The sequence below is a fragment of the Epinephelus fuscoguttatus genome, linkage group LG8 (assembly GCF_011397635.1).
Source record: "Epinephelus fuscoguttatus linkage group LG8, E.fuscoguttatus.final_Chr_v1".
Taxonomy (NCBI): domain Eukaryota; kingdom Metazoa; phylum Chordata; class Actinopteri; order Perciformes; family Serranidae; genus Epinephelus; species Epinephelus fuscoguttatus.
In genome coordinates, this window is record NC_064759.1 from 15705201 (window position 1) to 15726503 (window position 21303).

At 41.6% G+C, this 21303-nt stretch overlaps 1 protein-coding gene across 1 annotated transcript; it reads left to right on the top strand.

Moving 5' to 3' along the window:
* Positions 1 to 1710: 1710 nt before the first annotated feature.
* iffo1b (intermediate filament family orphan 1b) lies at positions 1711 to 21083 on the top strand. The gene is made up of 9 exons (XM_049583615.1): positions 1711 to 3109; positions 10132 to 10192; positions 11675 to 11770; positions 12106 to 12246; positions 12380 to 12564; positions 12648 to 12774; positions 14447 to 14536; positions 15872 to 16002; positions 16425 to 21083. Exons 1-9 carry the CDS (start codon positions 2118 to 2120, stop codon positions 16522 to 16524), a joined length of 1923 nt encoding a protein of 640 aa, XP_049439572.1. The 5' UTR covers positions 1711 to 2117; the 3' UTR covers positions 16525 to 21083.
* Positions 21084 to 21303: the final 220 nt, after the last annotated feature.

Sequence of the window (21303 nt, forward strand, 5' to 3'; positions counted from 1 at the left end):
AAATGAACAGGGCAAATACTTTTCTGATTTGCTGGTGATTCAATCAGCTTTTAGTGCATTTTATTGATTATGTACACAGAATATTCATCTCAATGTGCTGCTTCCTGGAGATACTTCATAAATTAAGGATATTTTGAGTCGTGATGATGATAACAATGCAAAATACATATGTAAAGCGTACCATTATTTTACAGGGGTATTTTGGTGAGAATAACAGGGTTGACATGAAATCGGGGGACACAGATAAATTTACATATATTTAAAAAAATAGTATATATTTATGCCAAAAACATTGTTTAACAATAAGGTCATATATAAAACAATATGTAAATGGAAAAAAACAACTTTCCCCCCACATTTTACAAATTAAAAGACCTGCTGAAGTAAAACTATTATAGCGAGGGACAGGCCTAAAACCTCACTCTCATCCGTATAAAGCTGTTTTAAATATTTTAAACATTATTCATTTGACTTTAATTTGATGTTATATTACAGGCAAAAGACAAAGCAAAGTTATATTTTTAAAATTACATATTTATTAATTGTTTAAAGCTTTTTATGACTGATTACTGGCACCGATTCCGTGGAATGACCCATGAGTTATCCATTCATAAAAAATAAATAATTTCAATTGTTTTGTTTTGTTTATTGTAATTTTTTCCTATTAGGTGATTTCTGTATTAAGATCCTTCATCCATTGGAATAGACAGAGAAAAAACCCCACATAATTAAGTATCCAAAAAAAACCCCAACAACTCACCATTACAATATTTTTTGTGTCAAGGGTTAAGCTGGCGATGACTTTCTCATCTTATCCCTGACAGAAATTGAATAACTGTTTTTTCCAAACAGAAATGTATTTAATTTGATTTAATTCAATTTAATTCAATTTAATTTGTTTAAACTTGCCTCGAAATTTCAAAATAAAGGACGCACCACAGGGTCATTATTGTGCAAATTTATTATATATTTTTTTCTACCACATACCAGTTGAGAGACAGTTTAAATGTTTCGGTGTTTTGGGGCAGGTGCCTGAATTGTCAGGTTAGTCATCTAATTGTTGTTTTTTTAAAAAAAAATATTTTTAAATTGTAGACTGTGTTTATAATTCACGTTTGGCTCCCAATCATATCCTCCTGAGACCCTGTGTCCTCATGGGACATCCCATTATGGGTTTACTGGACCTTATACTTCATTCTACTTGACTTAGACCCGTTGTCCTCATTCATGGACACTTTTTGTGCCATCTAGTGGCAGTAAGAGCACAATATACTAATCCATGTAAAAACAAGATGGCAGCCATCTCTGCCAAGTCAGTCTGCAGCTGATCCCGACACAGAAGTGGACAAAGTCCAAAACCTGATCACATTTTATGGTTGCAACTTGTTTATTTATGATTAATAATGTTTGTAGTTTGATATGGCAACTAATCTGACCAATTTTAGCAACAGTAACAAGCTGAGGTGCTGGTAATTAGGAAGTACTCCTTTGAAGACATTGAGACTTGATTATTGTTGACAGTGTTGATGTTTTTATTCATATTTATTCTCAGGTCTCAGGAGGATATTAAAATCTGAATTATTTCCTCTCCAAATCAAATTCAGTGATGTCTTGTCTGGTGTTCCACAGTAAACAAATAGTTAACGGATCAGCGCGCCTCTGGTCGGGTATTTACGGTAGCCGTGCTCTTCCAATCCCGCAGCACCGTCTCCTGCCTGCGGTCACGTCTTGTTGCCAGAACTTCAGTGACGCGGTGACACAGGATTTCAGTGTTATTCATCCCCCCTCTGCGTCTTTTTTCCTTCGTTTAATTGCGTTTATTTTAGCAGCACATCTCACGAGGGGCTGGTCCATCGCTGCAGCAGTTTGTACCCCTGCTTCCAGCCAGCCCCCCTGTTGGAGCCGTTACTGGATGTTTTGTCACGGACGGTGAGAGAGCTCTGATCCATCAGCCGACGTTAAGACCTCTGAGCTTTAAGGATCAGATTCTTATTTAGAAACGGTTATATAATCTGGTAAACACTGGCGTTTTGTGCGCGGGTCTTTCTCGTTCGTTTCCCAGCTACTTATTTATTCATTTTATTCTGTTGTAGACTAGATAATTCCCGTCCGTGTTCATGCCAGATCTGCAGCGCTTTAGTTTTCCATACCATAGCATGAATCCTTTGTTGGGGGCCAACACGCATCTCCAACAGCATCCGCAGCAGAGTCAAGCCCTCGGACACCCAGATTCCCCCTCAGGCCTCCTGCCCGACACCGTTTTCGGTGTAGCTGACCCGACGTCCTTTTTTCTGGGTGAGCAGCCTGTGCCGGGGCCTGATCAGGGAGGGCCTGACTTCACCGCACCCTCACAGACCTCACCTTTCCTCCATCACAACCACACTCCCTTCCAGCACCGCGCTGTGCCGCACCCCCCTGCAGCCATGGCTCTCAGAAACGACTTGGGATCCAACATCAGCGTCCTCAAAACTCTCAATCTGAGGTTCAGATGCTTTTTGGCTAAAGTGCACGAGTTAGAGCGCAGGAATAAGATCTTAGAGAAGCAGCTGCAACAGGCGCTGGATGCCAACAAGGGCTGTCAAGGTGGATGCTGTGAGGGCAGGGGGCATACACAGGAGGCGAGTGTGCAGACTGGATTTGTGGGGACCATACCGCTCAGGCCTGGCTCCCTCCCCTTCCACAACACCAACAACTCAGCCAGGAGGCCTACAACACTGTTCCCACCACCTCTCACAACAACCCTGCAGCCTGCAACCGCTGATAACTCCAGCTCAACCCAAACAAATGCCACTTTAAACCCAGCCATCACCATCAGCCAGGCCTCTCCCTGTGTGGACTCCCCTGGCTCTGCCTCCAGAACTATCACCAACACCAGCGCAGGCCCGGGGAGCTCCACCAACCCTCCTCCACGGTTCCTCCCAGGCACCATCTGGTCCTACAACCATGCACGCAAGTTTGGTGCTGGTGCAGAGCGTCTGACCAGCCCAGGGGTGTCCTGGATGCACCCTGATGGAGTCGGGGTCCAGATTGACACCATCACCCCTGAGATAAGAGCCCTGTATAATGTCCTGGCCAAAGTGAAGAGGGAGAGAGACGAGTATAAACGCAGGTAAACCCCTTTTGCTGCACTTGTATCAGTCAGGCCTACAGGGGCATTTCTACCAAACATTAGGTTGTTGTGTTGATTTCTTAAGTGTGTGTAATGCTCTACACTGGAGCAGTGAGCAGAGCAGTAAAGCAGCTGCAGACCAGCTGTCTCCCAACAAAAGCAGAGTCAGCACAAACCCTCCTTATCCATCACCTCCAGCCTGACCCTGCATACACTTCATGTCTAAACCACAGAGGCAGGTGCTGCGGCTAGAAATATACCCAAAAAAATTAACACACCACGAGCCAAATATAAAGAAGAATGAAGGTCAGAGCTTAGCAAGGACATGTGACGATCAGTCTGTGGCACAAATGGTCACTTCAGAGCTCGGGAAGCTCCCGAGACGCTGACTCACCCATGGGTGGCTTAGCTCACGAGAATATTAGGGAAAATCAGTCCTGAAATAGAGCTTGTGTTGATTATACAACACTTATTTAATGAAACTGAAAAAGCCTCTGAAGAAAGGCCGTATTGATGATGATTCTGGAGGTGGTCCAATTAGGCCTGTGTGGATATGAAACAAACCTTGTGATGCTTTAGCAGCACCCATAGTGGTTTTACTGGGACACAGCTGCAAGCTTTATCTAGAGCTGAAATGATCAGCTTATTATCACAGTTATTTTTGTAGTGGATTCATTTGTTCAGTAATTTTTAAGACTAATGGTGCTAGCTTCGCAAAAAGTATGTTTTATGGACCATAACAAGTGATCTGAAAACATGACTTTGGACTCTGGGAATTTCATAAACAAAATGACAAATCGATTAGTCAAGAAAATTATCAGCAGATTAATTGATAGTAAAAATAATCCGTTGCCGGCTACGATCGTTACAAGCAAAACTTCTCCGAACCCATTCACTTATCCTTTGTCAGTGTACCAGTAAACAGCAGTGTGTCACCTGATGACATCACCAGTTTAAAACCGGATGCACTGATGTCCAAATTTAGGGAGGCAGCTGTTTGTGTTTGCAGATTACTGGAATAACACTGTGAATTTTTTTTAGGGTGGATTTCCCCTTTAAATGATTGAAGAAGCCCACATGTGTTATATCCTGTTGTGAATTTGACGGACATGTGACAATTTAGGGATTACATATTATCTGTCCTGAGTGAACTGTGTTCCAGCACATTCATCATTGAGTTCCCTCGTATTATGTCCAAGTGAGCAGCCATGCATTCTTCACAGAGGAGATCCTCACCACAGCATAGTGGGCTCTTTGTGATCCGGGGAGAAGGACTCAGAGTGTGTGACATAAGACACATGATTTAATTGTTTTCGGAGGCTTCAGTGAGGATGATTTACTGACCTCTCGTCAAGTAAGCTGGCATATTTGGGAATCAGTGTGTGTGACATACTGTGTCTCGGTGTTCAAATCAGTTTCTGTTGAGCCTTTTGTCATGGCTGTTTCTCAGCCTGTGTGAGCTTACTGGAGGTGTATCAGTTTACCTTGGGACAAAGGGCATTAAAGCCTGTTTCTCCAAGTGAAACTCGCTCATTCAGATTCATGGCCGTTAACTATGCCGTCAAATATTTATAACAGTTTTTGTCCCCGTGTTTCATTTCACATTGAAACTCACCAACGAATCAATTTGATTTAAAGCATTTGGTGCACTTTGCTTCTTTTTTTCAGCTTCTTTTCACCCTTCTCTCCTTCTCTGTCCAGTCATTTTTGCTTTATTATTCAAGGACACTTCTCTTTCTCTCCGTTAACCCTCCCTCTGTCCCCGTCCCTCACTCCCCCCGCTATGCCCACCACACTTTCACATTCTCACATAAACCTCACACAATCCCACACTGAACATTTTCTCTGCCTCTGTCGTGCACTCCACTTCGCTTTTCTCACACTGCGCATCCCCCTCTCCACGCTCCACACTGTATCTGCAATGCACCATGCACTGCAAGCTGTAACTGCTGGGCCGGGGGCTTGGCTTGCAGGAGGAAGCACTTCTCGCCTTTCTGTTCGCTCTCACCTTACTGATCAAACAAGCATCCTCTACGACAACAACGACTCCCGTTTCATGACTCAGTTTTCTTTCAGATTTAGTATTCCCTAAAGGTCCCGGTGTGCCGCAGCATTCTGCATCTCAAACAGCATTTATATAAGAGGCTACAGACTCTGCAGTGAGTGGATTTCCCCTGGGCACGTGTGCTGTATGAAGTCACTGAATCTGAAATCACATATAGGAGCTGGGCTTGGGCTTTTAAATGTATTAAAGTTCAGATTCATGAGTCTGAGCTGCAACATAGTAACACACAATTCATCAAAGAATGGATTCATCAGTGGGTGAAAAAGCAAATCACTCACTCACACTTTTACTGCTTACGCCTGATTGTTTAAAGCAGCTTGTATCCACATTTGTATTCTCATATAATTTAACTGCATTTACATTTTATTGTCAGATCCACGGGCACTCTTTGTCCTTTTGTAAACTGAGCGATGACTGATTCTGAAATTGCAGTTTTATAGGATGAATTTATTTTCATCCAAACAAACATGGGTTACATTCAGTGTTACTCAGCAAAATACATTATTTGCATCCTTGAAGTCAAACAAATGTGTTCACATATGCAAAACCGATTAGTATTTAACATCTAACACTGTTCAAATCCATGTTTACTCACTAACAGTCGTCGTCTTTGCTGGCACATTGCTGCATATCTTAGTGAGTTACTGCCATCTCCCAATCAGCATTGTAAATCCTGGACAGTAGTGTCATGCCATGTCATCTTTCAGGAGGAATTTGATGGTCACTGAGTAACAGTTTGGCTAGACAGATGCACTTAAAATTGTTTAACATCTAGAATGCCTGACAGCCCATTTGACTTTTCAACCTCCTGAAACAGTTCAGTCATGGATCCCTTTGTACCGGCCTTGCTAAGTGGGTCTGAAAGATGCATAAATCAATCATGCGTACACGTGAAACCGTTCTCTGTGGAGATGTTCCAGTACTGTTTTTTCCTTCCCGATAATGATTCTGATACCTGAACCTGTGTATAGGTTGATACCAATCCAATGCCATTGTATTTAAAAAAACAAAAAAAAAGGGCTGTGCACTACTAGGTGTGCACAATAATATCGTCACTGGTATCGGCTAGGGCTGCCACTAATGATTATTTTCATTGTCGACTAATCTGTTGATTATTTCTTCGATTAGTCGACTAATCATTTCATCGAAAAATGTGTTAAAATGTTGAAAAATGTCGGTCTGTCTCGCCCAAACTCCAAAATTACGTCATCTAATGTCTTGTTTCATACTCACGCCAAAGGGTTTTAGTTCACTGTCACGGGAGAGTGTGTAAAACTGCCAATATCTGAACATAAGAAGCTGCAGTAAAAGTATTTTGGGGTACTATTATAGTACTTTTCTATGAAAAATGACTCAAACCGATTAGTTGACTACTAAAATAGTCACCGATTATTTTAATAGTCGATTAGTCATCGATTAGTCAACTAATCGTGGCAGCCCTAGTATCGGCTGATAATGGCTTTAAAATGAACTATCAGAATCGGCCAACGTGCTCTTTCTTATTTTGCATGATGAATGAATATTACAGGCATGGTGATGCAGCAGTTAGCATCGTCACCTCACAGCAAGAGGGTTCCTAGTTCGAGCCCCCAGGGTGGGGGAGCCCTTCTGTGTGGAGTTTCATGTTCTCCCTGTGTCAGCGTGGGTTTTCTTCAGGTACTCTGGCTTCCTCCCACAGTCCACAGACATGCAGGTTGATCGGTGACTCTAAGGCCCCGTTTATACGACAGCGATTTCAACTGAAAACGGTAAACTTTAGTTGGGTTTTGGCCGATCGTTTACACAACAGCGGTGTTTTGGGTGCCTGAAAATGCAACGTTTTGAAAACGGGTTCCAGAGTGCAACTTTTTGGAAACAGCAGCGTCTCCATTGTCATGTAAACTTGCAATATGCAGTTCCTCTGAAAACAGAAACTTTTTGCACATGTGCATTACGGTTCCAGTGACTAGGCACGCCGACCGTTACAACAACAGTGCCGAGCTCTGTTTGTGCTGCTCACCCTGTTGATTTGAAGTGAAGTGTAGATCTTTTAAGGACCGAACACACTCGGGCAGAATGTATGCGGAACGGACTCCACGAGGAATGTCCACAGTCATTCGGGCTTTCATAGTCGAGCGCACTTCCGCGTTGTAAAAATGTCTGTGAAAAATCCCCACGATGTGAGAAATATACAGTACAGGCCAAAAGTTTGGACACACCTTCTCATTCAATGCGTTTTCTTTATTTTCATGACTATTTACATTGTAGATTCTCACTGAAGGCATCAAAACTATGAATGAACACATGTGGAGTTATGTACTTAACAAAAAAGGTGAAATAACTGAAAACATGTTTTATATTCTAGTTTCTTCAAAATAGCCACCCTTTGCTCTGATTACTGCTTTGCACACTCTTGGCATTCTCTCCATGAGCTTCAAGAGGTAGTCACCTGAAATGGTTTCCACTTCACAGGTGTGCCTTATCAGGGTTAATTAGTGGAATTTCTTGCTTTATCAATGGGGTTGGGACCATCAGTTGTGTTGTGCAGAAGTCAGGTTAATACACAGCCGACAGCCCTATTGGACAACTGTTAAAATTCATATTATGGCAAGAACCAATCAGCTAACTAAAGAAAAACGAGTGGCCATCATTACTTTAAGAAATGAAGGTCAGTCAGTCCGGAAAATTGCAAAAACTTTAAATGTGTCCCCAAGTGGAGTCGCAAAAGCCATCAAGCGCTACAACGAAACTGGCACACATGAGGACCGACCCAGGAAAGGAAGACCAAGAGTCACCGCTGCTTCTGAGGATAAGTTCATCCGAGTCACCAGCCTCAGAAATCGCAAGTTAACAGCAGCTCAGATCAGAGACCAGATGAATGCCACACAGAGTTCTAGCAGCAGACCCATCTCTAGAACAACTGTTAAGAGGAGACTGCGCGAATCAGGCCTTCATGGTCAAATAGCTGCTAGGAAACCACTGCTAAGGAGAGGCAACAAGCAGAAGAGATTTGTTTGGGCCAAGAAACACAAGGAATGGACATTAGACCAGTGGAAATCTGTGCTTTGGTCTGATGAGTCCAAATTTGAGATCTTTGGTTCCAACCGCTGTGTCTTTGTGAGACGCAGAAAAGGTGAACGGATGGATTCCACATGCCTGGTTCCCACTGTGAAGCATGGAGGAGGAGGTGTGATGGTGTGGGGGTGTTTTGCTGGTGACACTGTTGGGGATTTATTCAAAATTGAAGGCACACTGAACCAGCATGGCTACCACAGCATCCTGCAGCGACATGCCATCCCATCCGGTTTGCGTTTAGTTGGACGATCATTTATTTTCAACAGGACAATGACCCCAAACACACCTCCAGGCTGTGTAAGGGCTATTTGACCAAGAAGGAGAGTGATGGAGTGCTGCGGCAGATGACCTGGCCTCCACAGTCACCGGACCTGAACCCAATCGAGATGGTTTGGGGTGAGCTGGACCGCAGAGTGAAGGCAAAGGGGCCAACAAGTGCTAAACACCTCTGGGAACTCCTTCAAGACTGTTGGAAAACCATTTCAGGTGACTACCTCTTGAAGCTCATGGAGAGAATGCCAAGAGTGTGCAAAGCAGTAATCAGAGCAAAGGGTGGCTATTTTGAAGAAACTAGAATATAAAACATGTTTTCAGTTATTTCACCTTTTTTGTTAAGTACATAACTCCACATGTGTTCATTCATAGTTTTGATGCCTTCAGTGAGAATCTACAATGTAAATAGTCATGAAAATAAAGAAAACGCATTGAATGAGAAGGTGTGTCCAAACTTTTGGCCTGTACTGTATGCTGAGCAGTCACTGGTGCACGGAGCGGAGTCCGCGCGGTCGTAAAATCTGAGCTTTGCGCGCACAGGGCTTGCAGACGTCCGCTTTGAGTCCGCACGGACCTCCGCAGAGTTCGTTCGGCGTACGTTCCGCTCGAGTATGTTCAGACCTTTACTGTAGCAACTCCACCTCGTCGTCCATCCAGACAAAGTTATCTGTGCATGCTTTCACCATTGTGTCTTCTTTGTTTTGGTTTGTAATCATCGTTTTGTAGAGGAAGGCTCTTCAGCGCAGGCACATGGCGTCATGCCGTGGTGTTGCTTTGCAAATTTACACTGCCACCCATTGGCCTGGCGTGCATTCTACAGCGTTTCCAGTAGATTTTGCAGCTCCGTGTGAACGGGGATCGTTTCAATAACGTCGTCATATAAACACAAAGGACAGACTCCATTTTTAGAGAAACTGTTGTCATCTAAACAGGGCCTAAATTCTCCGTAGGTGTGAATGTGAGTGTGAATGGTTGTCTGTCTCTGTGTGTCAGCCCTGTGATAGTCTGGTGACCTGTCCAGGGTGTACCCTGCCGCTCACCCAATGTCAGCTGGGATAGGCTCCCCGAACAGGATAAGTGGTCACGGAAAATGAATGAATAAATATTATTAACATTGAAAAGTGTTGTATTTCATGTCTCTATCTACTGGTGGGCCATCTGGATAACGAGTTGTACGAGCATGAATCATATGATATTAATTCCACCAAAGAAGAGACTTGATGATCACTAAAATTAGGTAGTGGATAGATATAAATACCGGTTATCGGTCAAATGACATATCAGCGTATCGGATATCAGCAAAAAAATCCATTATCATACATCCCTATAGTAACCTATTTCCATGTCAAGAAACTAAGTTAAAAAAGATGAAGCTGGGGCCATTTTAGGTAAGTTTGTAGACCGCAAACTTCTGGAGATATTCTATTATGACATCACCAGCCTGGTGGGGTTAAAGTTTGTTTATAAATGACATGTTTTTTGATCGGTGCATGGACTTGCATACCCCATCCAACATTTTAGACCCTATCGGAGGCCCTCCTGATATTATTAGCAGTTTTGGAACCACCCTCTCTATTTACATCACAAAACACTAACATAATGTTTCCTTTTTAATCTGTGTGTCTCTTAGATGGGAAGAAGAATACACGATGAGGATGGATCTGCAACAGAAGATTTCAGACCTACAAGAGGTAACATGGTGCAGACTTTTGTTCGTGTGTATGTGTGTGTTTGTGGGTGGACATGTGTCTGAAGTGAAGGTGTCTTTGCTTGGCATTGGCAGCTTTGAAATGAGTCATTGAAACAACAAAAATAAATTGTTGGTGTGTGACACTTCAGCTATGGTTTAGCTGATCTAAAAATACCATGATCTAAATACCTTTGTTGTCCTGGCCTGTCGACAATAACCAGAGCGTTAAATAGCTTAGACCAGGGGTCTGCAACCTTTGCCATTAAAAGAGCCATTTTTGACCAAGAATAATTTGAAAAAATCTGTATGGAGCCACAAAACATGTTTCAGCCTTATAATCAAGGTAAATAGCCTATTAAGTCTAAATTAGCGTATACTTATGGTCTAAATAAGCATTTGTTAATATGTTTTACCACAAGGTGGCCACTGTGCAGGGAACTATTTATGATAATTTGGTACTTAAATTTTGCAGAGCTGGCAGTGAGAGCAAACAAATCTGTCCACGCACTACTGCATTCTCTATTTTATTCAATTTACTTTTTTGGATTTGGCATCCATAGCTAACCAGCCACTGCTATCGAGATTCAGCAACATTTGGATTTATAGAATGAATTTCCATATAATTCTTTTCTCAAAGGCTCAAGGAGCCACTGGACAGGGGCTAAAGAGCCACATGTGGCTCCGGAGCCACAGGTTGCCTACCCCTGGCTTAGACCTTTCATTAACCTGATAACAATATGGAAAAATGTGTTACTTAAAATACAGATTTTCCTACAGCTGTCACAGTGATCAGCAGTGAGCTCTGTGAGCTCAACACTGGAGTCCTGACTCATATGAAGCTGTTACACGCTTGGTTTTCTATTTTCCATTGACTATCAATTACTTAAAAGAACATGAGACACTCTTATTTAAAGTTAAAGAAATCATGCCTTTGTTTAATCTGACAGTCACCTGCTGTCAGGTGGATTGCTATGTTTGTACTTCCTGCAGCTGTGTCTTCACATACCCAATGGTTTGTTGATTTCCTGTGTGAGTGTGTGTGTGTGTGTGTGTCGCTTGGTGTGTGCATGCCTGTACTGTACATGTACTTGTGTCTTTGCATGCACGTGTGCTATTGCCAGGAATTTGTACCTGACCCAGTTTAGCAGGCAGCAAACATTACTACATCAACAGGAGACCACAAGCCGTAAACCATCGCTCCACACTGAAAGGGCTCTGATCAGTATTGTAAAACATATGAATAAGTCAACAGGACAAAAAGACAATTATGATGCCATCAGACAAATCCCAAGCTCCCCAAAGGAGATCATGCATTTAGGATTTACAGTGCTTTTGTGCACTTTGCAGATTTGTGCTTTTATTTTGTTGATCGCTTCTGCTTGCATAGTCTAACCTGTAATTTCCAGTAAAGAGATGTGGCGAGAGTGTGGGTGTGTTTGAACTTGTATGTGTATGTTCTTTACGGCTTCCTTTATGCATGCAGGACCTGCAGGAGAGTGAAGGCTGTCAGGATGAGCTGGCTCTCAGAGTGCAGCAGCTGAAGGCGGAGCTGGTTCTCTTCAAAGGCCTCATGAGCAATGTGAGCGCAGTACAACCCCATACAGTCACGTACAAGTTATACATACTCCTAGCTAGGCACGCAAGCAGTAATCATATGACTCGCTGCTTCTCTGTTTACAAACAGTAACCAACAATTCTGCATAGTATACCATCAAATAACTAAAGTAAAATTATATTATTTACTTTTAATAAGAAACACAAGTGTGTAATAGACACACACAATCATGTTGGAGGAGGTAAAAAGCAACCAGCATACAGCGTCAGATATTTACAGTGATTTATTTGCATTAATAAAGCAGTAGATTAAGTCTTTCTGCCCTCTCTCTTATCTGGGTCCTTTCATCCTCTCTGTAGAACCTGTCAGAGTTGGACAGTAAGATCCAGGAGAAAGCCATGAAGGTGGACATGGACATCTGCCGCAGGATCGACATCACTGCTCGTCTCTGTGACGTAGCTCAGCAGAGAAACTGTGAAGACGTGATCCAGATGTACCAGGTACTGAATCTTACCACTTCATGTTCTCATCTCTGTTTTTGTTCCTGTTCATCAAATCTGCAGAGTCACTTCCTGTGTAAGTTTGTCCAGTATATTGATGGTGTTGGTCTAAATCCCGATTGTGTCCCTGCAGGTTCCGAACAACCAATCATCCCTAAACTGCCGCCGGAAACAAACTCCTCTGTCCTTCAACGGGAGCGAGTGTGACGAACCTGTCAGCACTTCCGAAAGTGATGGGGGCGTGGTCAAAGACGAAGAGCATGGTGGCTCATCGGCCAATCAGATTAATGAGGAGATGCAGAGGATGCTGAACCAACTGTGAGTGGTCTGACTTTGAAACATGATGAGTATAATAATGCAACCGTCCTTCAGTCCTCCAGCAATTTATGTGTTCATTGTAGGCGTGAATGCGAGTTCGAGGATGATTGTGACAGTCTGGCGTGGGAGGAGACTGAAGAGACGCTGCTTCTCTGGGAGGATTTCCCAGGATGCACTTTGCCTCCTGACCCCACCCACCCACCAGGAGAGGTAGGCTGTGGTCGCACAACTTCTTCAATGACCTCTCTGAGTGTTGGTTTAAAGGAATGGACCTTGGCATTAATTCAGGGGATGAACAACACCTAGATAACGTAATGCGGTCCAATACAACATACTAACTGCGTGAAGATTAAAATCATCAAATTCGTTGAAACCTTCACCTTCGACTGTGTCAGAGAGGTGCTGATTCAGCTCTGTGGTTGTTTTTGAGGATGTGATGATTTGTGTTCACATGCACAGAAGCCTGATAATATCTCTGCTGTTTTTCCTTGTGTTCTCAAATCTGGTTTTGAATTTGTTAGCAAAGCTCTTTGCTAACAAATTCTTTCTGGTTTGATAAGCTTATTAAAATCATTACTAAAAACACATTTAAACCCCCCATCAGGGAAAGTCATGTTTTTAAACTTGTTAACATACTCAAAGTTTTTTTTATAGGCTACAAGACATATCATGAGCAAAAAAAGCAGTCGGTGTCATGGCTCAAAAACACAGATTCAGACAGCCAGGGTTTGTTATGTCACAGATCTAAGGAACCAATCCTGTCCCTTGTGGGGCGGGGCTTTCCACATCATTAGCAAAATGCTAGGACAAAACAAGGACATCATAAGAGAAGCAAGGTGTAGCATAATACGGTATTTTGCATGGTAAGTGCCACTTTCACTTCAAGTATCCAGAGCTGGCGATCGGGAACAAGGTTTATCTAATATTAGCAACACATTATTAGCTGTTTGATAACGTAGTTCAGCCAAAGGTCATTGAAATTTATTGAAAAGATAGCTGTATAATTTGCATATTTATAAATCCACAAATACTAAACTAAAACAGTTTTACAGTTATATCTAAGCCATTATAAGGCATGAAATGATTTTTTTCTCTGGAGATAGCACCTTGTAAATATGTAGTTTTAATCAACAGGGATGAGTTTTAAGGGATTAAATTGATGCCACAGAGCAACTTTAAACAACAAAATCAACCATACACATAATATACGTAATTTCTGTTACCGTTGTCAACCATTGCCTGGCCTTCAGATGCAGTGACTGTCCTGTTCAGTCTATTTTTAGGTGATTCTTTGGACAAATGACACTGAGAAACTTAAATCTGTGCTTGTGATCACGATCCACACCTTTGTTCGCTTGTCATCCCTCAGACAGCTGCATGTGTTTTGATATTGTTGGTTCAGATTTCAAGGAAGCTTTTAAAGCTTTGATGTGGAGACGATGTGCAGAGCAGCGGCGCGATATGTTGGTCGATACAGTCTTTGTCTCAGACGATGACACTGACCTTCACTGCTCCACTGTAGCAGGGCGTTTCAGGCCAAACACACACACAAACAGATGCAGTGTTTGCCCTGTATTGGTGTACAGTGTGTTTGTTTCCAAGAAATGCATGTCGGTATTTGTTTTCATTTACCGGCTGTGTGGCATTTGAACAATCTGCTGTCCCTCTGAAGGGAGGAGCTGCATTAGTCAGTGAAATTTGAGCTGATGGGAGCGAAAAGTCAGCTGTGCTTTAATGGCGGTGTAACCTCGCTTAGTGTCTGTGTGATGATTAGCACACAAACACATGGTCTGTTTACTGCTGTTACTACACTTTATCTCATGTACATCTTAATCCTGACCACAGACACAGTCAGTATCTCTCTCTTCTTCCTCTCTGCCAGGAGGACTGTCTGGAAAAGGTGATTAATGACACAGAATGTCTTTTCAAGTCCCGGGAGAAGGAATATCAAGAGACGATTGACCAGATTGAGGTCGGACACTTATTACTTAAATGGTTTCCCTGTTCATGAATGTTCTCTGTCTTGTCTTTCTCTTTGTGCTCAGTGTTATTTATTTAATCTCATGTATTTATTGCATTGTGCATTAAGATGTCAATACCACAGCTTGTCTTAGGTTTTGCGTGTGCACTCAAGGTTTGTGCAGCGCTCTGTTGCCTGCAAATTTATTAGAAATGATTTACATAATGAGTGTGTTTACAGGGACATGAATATCCTGTTTATGATGTGGTTGTTGGAGTGTCCCATTTATGTGTTTGAGCATGTAAACACCACGTCCCTAATATGATCATAACTTGGATAAGCCTCATGAACGGGTTGTTAAAGGTCCAGCGTGTAGGATTTAGTGGCATCTAGCTGTGAGGTTGCAGAACTTAAACTTCCTTCCTGTGCCAAGTGTGTAGGAGAGCTACGATGGCTGGCGCAAAAATGCAAATGTCCCCATCAGAGCCAGTGTTTGCTTTGTCCGTTCTGGGCTACTGTAGAAACAACATGGCGATCTCTGTTGAAGATGAGCCGCTCTGTATGTAGTTATAAACATCTCTCTCTAAAGCCCAGTTCAGACCAATGATTCTCGCCGAGAGGAAACTGTTTTTGAACGTTGCAGAGTGGTATAAACTGGCCGGTCTGAGCTCAACACAAGCCGGCTGATGGTGTCACCCGCAGCTCAGCTGGTCAAACTGCTTGCAGCTGGTCTTAGAACGTAAAGCATGTCATCTGTTTCAACAGCCAGTTGGGTTGTAGTGAAGTCCGCTAGTCAAGTCAAAATGTTCACAGATGGTGTGTTCGCTTGCTGCGCCAGGTGCTCCATCATTGCCGAGCTCCTCACAGTGTGCTGGTGTTGCACAGTGGGTCGCTGCTGCTGCTCACTGTATCGCTGTATGTGCTAACTATGCAACTCATCTTGTTACGAATCTTTGATCTGAACTGGGCTTAAGGTAACACAAACACAACTGCTCTGTCTTCAGGTGATTATACACTAGTGAAAATGTTAATAGATGTCCTTGAATAGAACACTCTGTACCTTTAACGTCCATGTAAACACACTCTATGACTCAGCATTAAATGACAGTTAATCTGTTTTTTGTTTTTGATATGTCCACATGTGTAATCAAACATCTCCAGAAGCGAATCTTTACTTAGACATGACATAAAGACTTTAATAAAGCTGTGTGAGGTTTTGCATCAGTAATTTGAGCAGCACCTCACAGTTGTGCATTAGTAAACCAATTTTTTTGTGGTCAACACACATGCAGCACATTTGGATTTTAACATTTGCGATATGTCTGACCGCATGTTTTGTGACTCCAGCTGGAGCTGGCTACGGCAAAGAGTGACATGAACCGACACCTCCACGAGTACATGGAGATGTGCTCCATGAAGAGAGGCCTGGATGTTCAGATGGAGACGTGCAGGAGACTCATAACACAGAGTGGAGACAGGTAACACACACCTTTCCTTTTGGTAACGCTTTATTTCACAGGTCCTTTAATTTCCCACAGTAACACTCCACTTTAAGTCCCCTTGTAACATTTATATACAGTAGACAAAAATGAAATGGCTGTAACACAATATAATGTAGCTCTACGTAGTGTTCAATGAGTGTTCAATAACGTGAAGTATTTGTTAACAATTCTAACTTCTCCTATGAGGATGTATTTTATAATATTACATGTACAAGTGTTTTACTAATAAACACAATCCTCCACTCACTGGTACCCACAGAAGAAGTTATAATTGTTGATAAATACAATGATAAACACTTACATCTGCTTACAGCCACATTATAGTATGTTATAAATAAACCGTTTATTTAATGTTTATATACTGTAACATCTGTAACATTTTTGTCTGTTTCTTACAGTAACACTGCGGCGCCTGCGTCTTCTGAGGACAGCGACCAGAGAGAAAACGACAGGTCTTCATCGTCTCCGCCGTCTTCCTTGAGCACTGGGAGATCTTGACACTTCCTCACTCCGGCTGTAACGGGGGCTGTGGTCACGTGACCTCCGCTGCATCCAGCTACAGTACCACACCAACGCAATACACACCTGTAATTATGGCAACACCATGTTTACATATGAACCTCTTTATTTACGGAGTCATATCGTTAATTCTTTCTGCTGTCCACATAATCAGCTTTGGTCTTAGGAGACTTTGAGCACTGAAACTGTGACTGAGTAGCAGAGCTGGATTTTTGTCATTACTACTTCATGCAGATGTCACTGCCCTGCAGGGGGGAGGGGTCGTCTTACAGGTGGAGCTTGTCATGTTGTGATTGACAGAGGGACATTAAGAAAGTAATTCTTATAATGAATTGTCCTGTGAAGATTCAAAAAGTTGAGGATCCTGAATTTATTCTAATTCTAGTTCTGATGTCATTGCAGTGCAGTGCTGTAGGCTACAGGAAAGCATAGCATGATGTATTCACTCTACACACAATAAAAACACTTAGCCGGGCATCTGAAGCTAATCAGGCGAATATATGTTGTAAAGTCACCAAAACTAACCCTAGAAAATGTACTCCACACAAGCCTACAGGCCAAGAAAAGACGGAGCAGGATCGTTTCAGGCTAAAAGTACTGAAACAAAGGTCCTGAGCGATGTTTGCATGGGACTAGTACTACCTGAACACCTCTCATGATTTGTGATAACTGCGGGGGTCATTTGTGATCATAATACTGCGTGAATCTGCCATGCCTATAACTTGTCAAGTAAAAATTCCACCACAAATGACTAACTATGTACTGTTGCCATTTTGTTTTTTGGGAGCTAGAAGTGACCATTTTTAGAGCGTCTGTGAGGGTGGACACCTCATGACTTAAAGCAGCCACATACTTAATTATGCATAAACTTTAGGCTTTAATAAAGTGTAAACAGCCGAGATATATACAGTCGTCATGAACATGGAAATTAGCAATCGAGACCAAACCCATTTTTTGTACCAGGCTGTAAACATGTTTATTTCTGGAGCCAGCCTTAAGTGGCCATTCAAGGTACTGCAGTTTTTGGCGTCACTTTTCACTGCAGTGGTTGCCGCTTGACCTACAAAATTTCCCTTAACACAGAGGTCATGTGATAATTTTAGTTCCCTGTGACATCTCTGTGATTTGGGGTGATTTCTGCCTCTTTCCCGGTCGAGAATTATGGAGGCTGCCTTGGCAATTATAAATGAATGTTTTGACAGCAGTTTGAATGCAAAGTCAGGAGGCTCATCTTGCTACACAATATAGATGTGAATGCGGAGCCTTGACATCATATCCAGGGGATAATGTCAGTAAATTTAAGTCACATACAGACAAGGGGGATGCTAATTTCTAAATCGCACGAGGTCCCCTGGTAATACTAGTCTTGTGTGAATAGGGTTCTGAAGCATATTACTGAGTTTGATATTGATGATGAAGAGCTTGAGTCTTTGAAGTCTAATAAGATGTCATGATTCAGCATTTTACCGCCTTACAGCTGCAGATTCAGAGCCTGCTGTCTACCAGATTAAACCGCAGGCAAAGCAAACCTTAAGTCATAAATAAATCATAACATCTGTGCTTAATTTAGCAAAGCACGAAGAGGACAAATGAGGCAAAACATGACCAAAACATCAGCTACCAACAGGCTTCTTCCCTTTTGCTGATAAGAATTAGGTATCATCCAGGAAACAGTAAAAGAAGGTTTTGGTGGTGTGATCACATTAACCCATTTATCTGCTGTAAATTACCCGAACCAGAAATCCACCGTGAATCAGTTAAGTGATTTGTTAAATCTAGACTAAAGGAATAAATGGGCAACATAACACATCACGTCACAGCACTTCATTATTTTAAGAGCACTCACAACATTGATAGTCAGCATCAGCATCATTTTGGTGCCAGGTTTAGAAAGAGCAAACTGCATTAACGTAGAAACTCTCATACTAAAAAGAAATCCATCCTAGAATAGGCAGCAAGGGAATTGTTAAATAAGGTCATTTACAAAATTTCATCTAAACATCTGAAATGTATGACGGTGTAGAAAGGGCATTGCAAAGAACAAAAGTATATTCATACACATAAGTATGGAGCCGGGGAGGGGGGTAAGATTCAGATAAAAAACTATTATCTCCAAGATTAAAGTTACAAATTTACATAATATACGAGAAAAAACTTGAATATTCTCCGACATTATAAAGTCATAAATTTGTGAGAAAATTTTCAAAATTTCTCTGAGATTTAAGTCACAAATTTTTAAGAAAAGAACTCGGAAAAACAGGAATGAAATCACATCTAACCAAAAACACATTAAAGCTCTATTGGTGTAAAGACGGGTTGCCGTTACTAGTTAATAGTAAACAGTAAAGACATTTTTTTTTTGTTAGAATATAACCCCCTTTCCCCGACTTCATTTTTTTTTTTTTAACCTATTCCATGTTACAAATAAGTGATTGATCAATTTTATACACCGTCATAGAAATGCATTGAACATCTCAGATGAAACTGTTAATGGTGCTTCATAAGAAACCCAAAGTTGCAGTTGACAGCAGAGACGGATGCTGTCAGCGTCAGAGGGCGGCATGTTTATCCTCAGTTTTAAATATAGCCGTGGTCTATGTCTTGTGCAGTTGACGTCCAGTCTGCACCCTCTCGAAGCTGATCTGGAGTCAGCGTTGGCTCGTCATTCTGCTCTCTGGCGGTAAAAGTACTGTGTGACAAAGTGCACTGACGCCCAAGTGTCATGTAGCTCTTACTAATTAGTTTTATTTTCAGCAGCAATGCTTAGATTAGAGTCAGGTCCTGTGCGTTGAACAAGAAAAGATTGTCATAAAATAATGTAAGTTAGCCGTTGAGTGCCAAAATAAGATGGTGAGAATGAATCAACAGGAAATTGCTGTAAAAAAAAAAAAGACTAAATATAGCTGCCGAGGCTATTTCACCAAGGTGCTTGATGTATATAACTAAACCTATTTTTGAGCCTGTTTGCACATAGAAAGGAAGAGCAAAGCAAAAATGTATATGAAACAATCAGCACTATTGTACAACATGTAACATAAAAATGTAGACGAGCTGAAAATAGAAACCTATATTTCTTCTATTCATATTTCATCTTTTACTTGTTGCAGGTGGGGTACTAGAATAATGAATTAAACACGAACACATACCTCATTTTGACTTTATTTATGTTTTTCTGGGCACATTTAACCATGAACTTTAACTCACTGCTGCAGTAAAACACATATTAGCATACTGCTGTCAGGGGAACGCCCCTCTGCCATCACTGCTCTGTGATCAGACACTGTTGTCTAAATATAGTCCTGGCTGTAGTTTCTTCTGTGTGGTTGTACCAGGTGAGATATTTCTTCTGCTTCTACTGCGACTCACACTTCAACGCTTTGTTATCACACAGCCGGAGGACAGATCTGAAGCTTATATAAACTCATGCATGTGTGGCTGTTGGAATCAGCTGAGCGCGCTAATTGCAGCGTTTCCACTACTGTTTGAATTCAGAAGGAGGATGTCTGTCAAGGATAAATTGTGTGCGACATACAACACGCCATTTCCCTTTGTACAGTTTTTCTTTCACGCACTGAGTGAGTCTCTATGTATGCATGTGCCAGTGTGTATGTTTCTGGGTGTTATGTCTGTATACTGAGTGTTTTTAAAAAGACTTTAACCGGTGCAGATGCACAACATGAAGAAGAAGGAAACATAGCAAGTCCAATTTGTTGTCTCATTGTGTGTAGCATTTGAGACTGAGCTGTCTTTTTGACAATAATCACCCCTAAAATTGTAAATATTTAAATCAAATGACGATGGAGTTCTTTTGTTTTTCCATTGGTACTTTTTCTTTATGAGTGTATGTGGCTGCCAAATAAAGTCAGTTTAAAAATAACTCAAGTTAAAACAAAAAACAACAAAACAAAAAAGCAGATCCTCTGAAATGCAAATGCTTTAGCGAAATGACTGTACGATGGCTTTGATTATATGTGTAAAGGAAATATAGCTTTGAATATTTACTTGTGTTCAAAGACTGCAAGCAAAGATCGTCGACTGTCACACACCTGGAAAGAAACATAAGATAAGAAAAAATGACCCGATTGCTTTATTTAGCTGATCAACGGAAATTATGGCAGTTAAAGACAAAAAACATGTTTTTTTTGTCACTTCTCTCAGATTTTAACAGATGAGACAAGATATTATGATTCAATTTGTGTCCTAAAACAATCTGCTGATAATCCGGAGTGTTGGCTGAGTACTCCAGATGTGTGACGATGCAGCTTTAAACATCAAGACAGTAATTTAGGCTAAATAGCTTCCCTGCAGAGCTACAGTATGTAACAAGAGAGATTGAAAGAATAAAAGATGCAACTGAGCAACAACATTGTGTGTGATCATTTCTAAAACATGTGTCTGTTCAGCCTTAAAATTAAAGGGTAAATTCACCCAGATTACAAACGGGGAGTGGAATGGGATTGTGTTTTTGTGCTCACAGCTTAATCACATTTCAACATGCAGCATCTCTCTCTCCAGAAACAATGTCTCAGACACTCATCAGCAGGCTACAGAAGCAACTGAACTCTGTGACGTCACTGTTTTGGAAAAGATGTTGCTGTTGGTATTTTGAATATGAGCACTATAAATGAAACTCAGCAACTTTCCACTGTAAAACGATCTGCAGAGGAGGAGCAGTGTGACAGTGTATTTACTCCTTTGAGGTACTTTTATTTTATGCCACAGTAAACTTCTACTGTGCTACATCAACTTTTCAGAAGG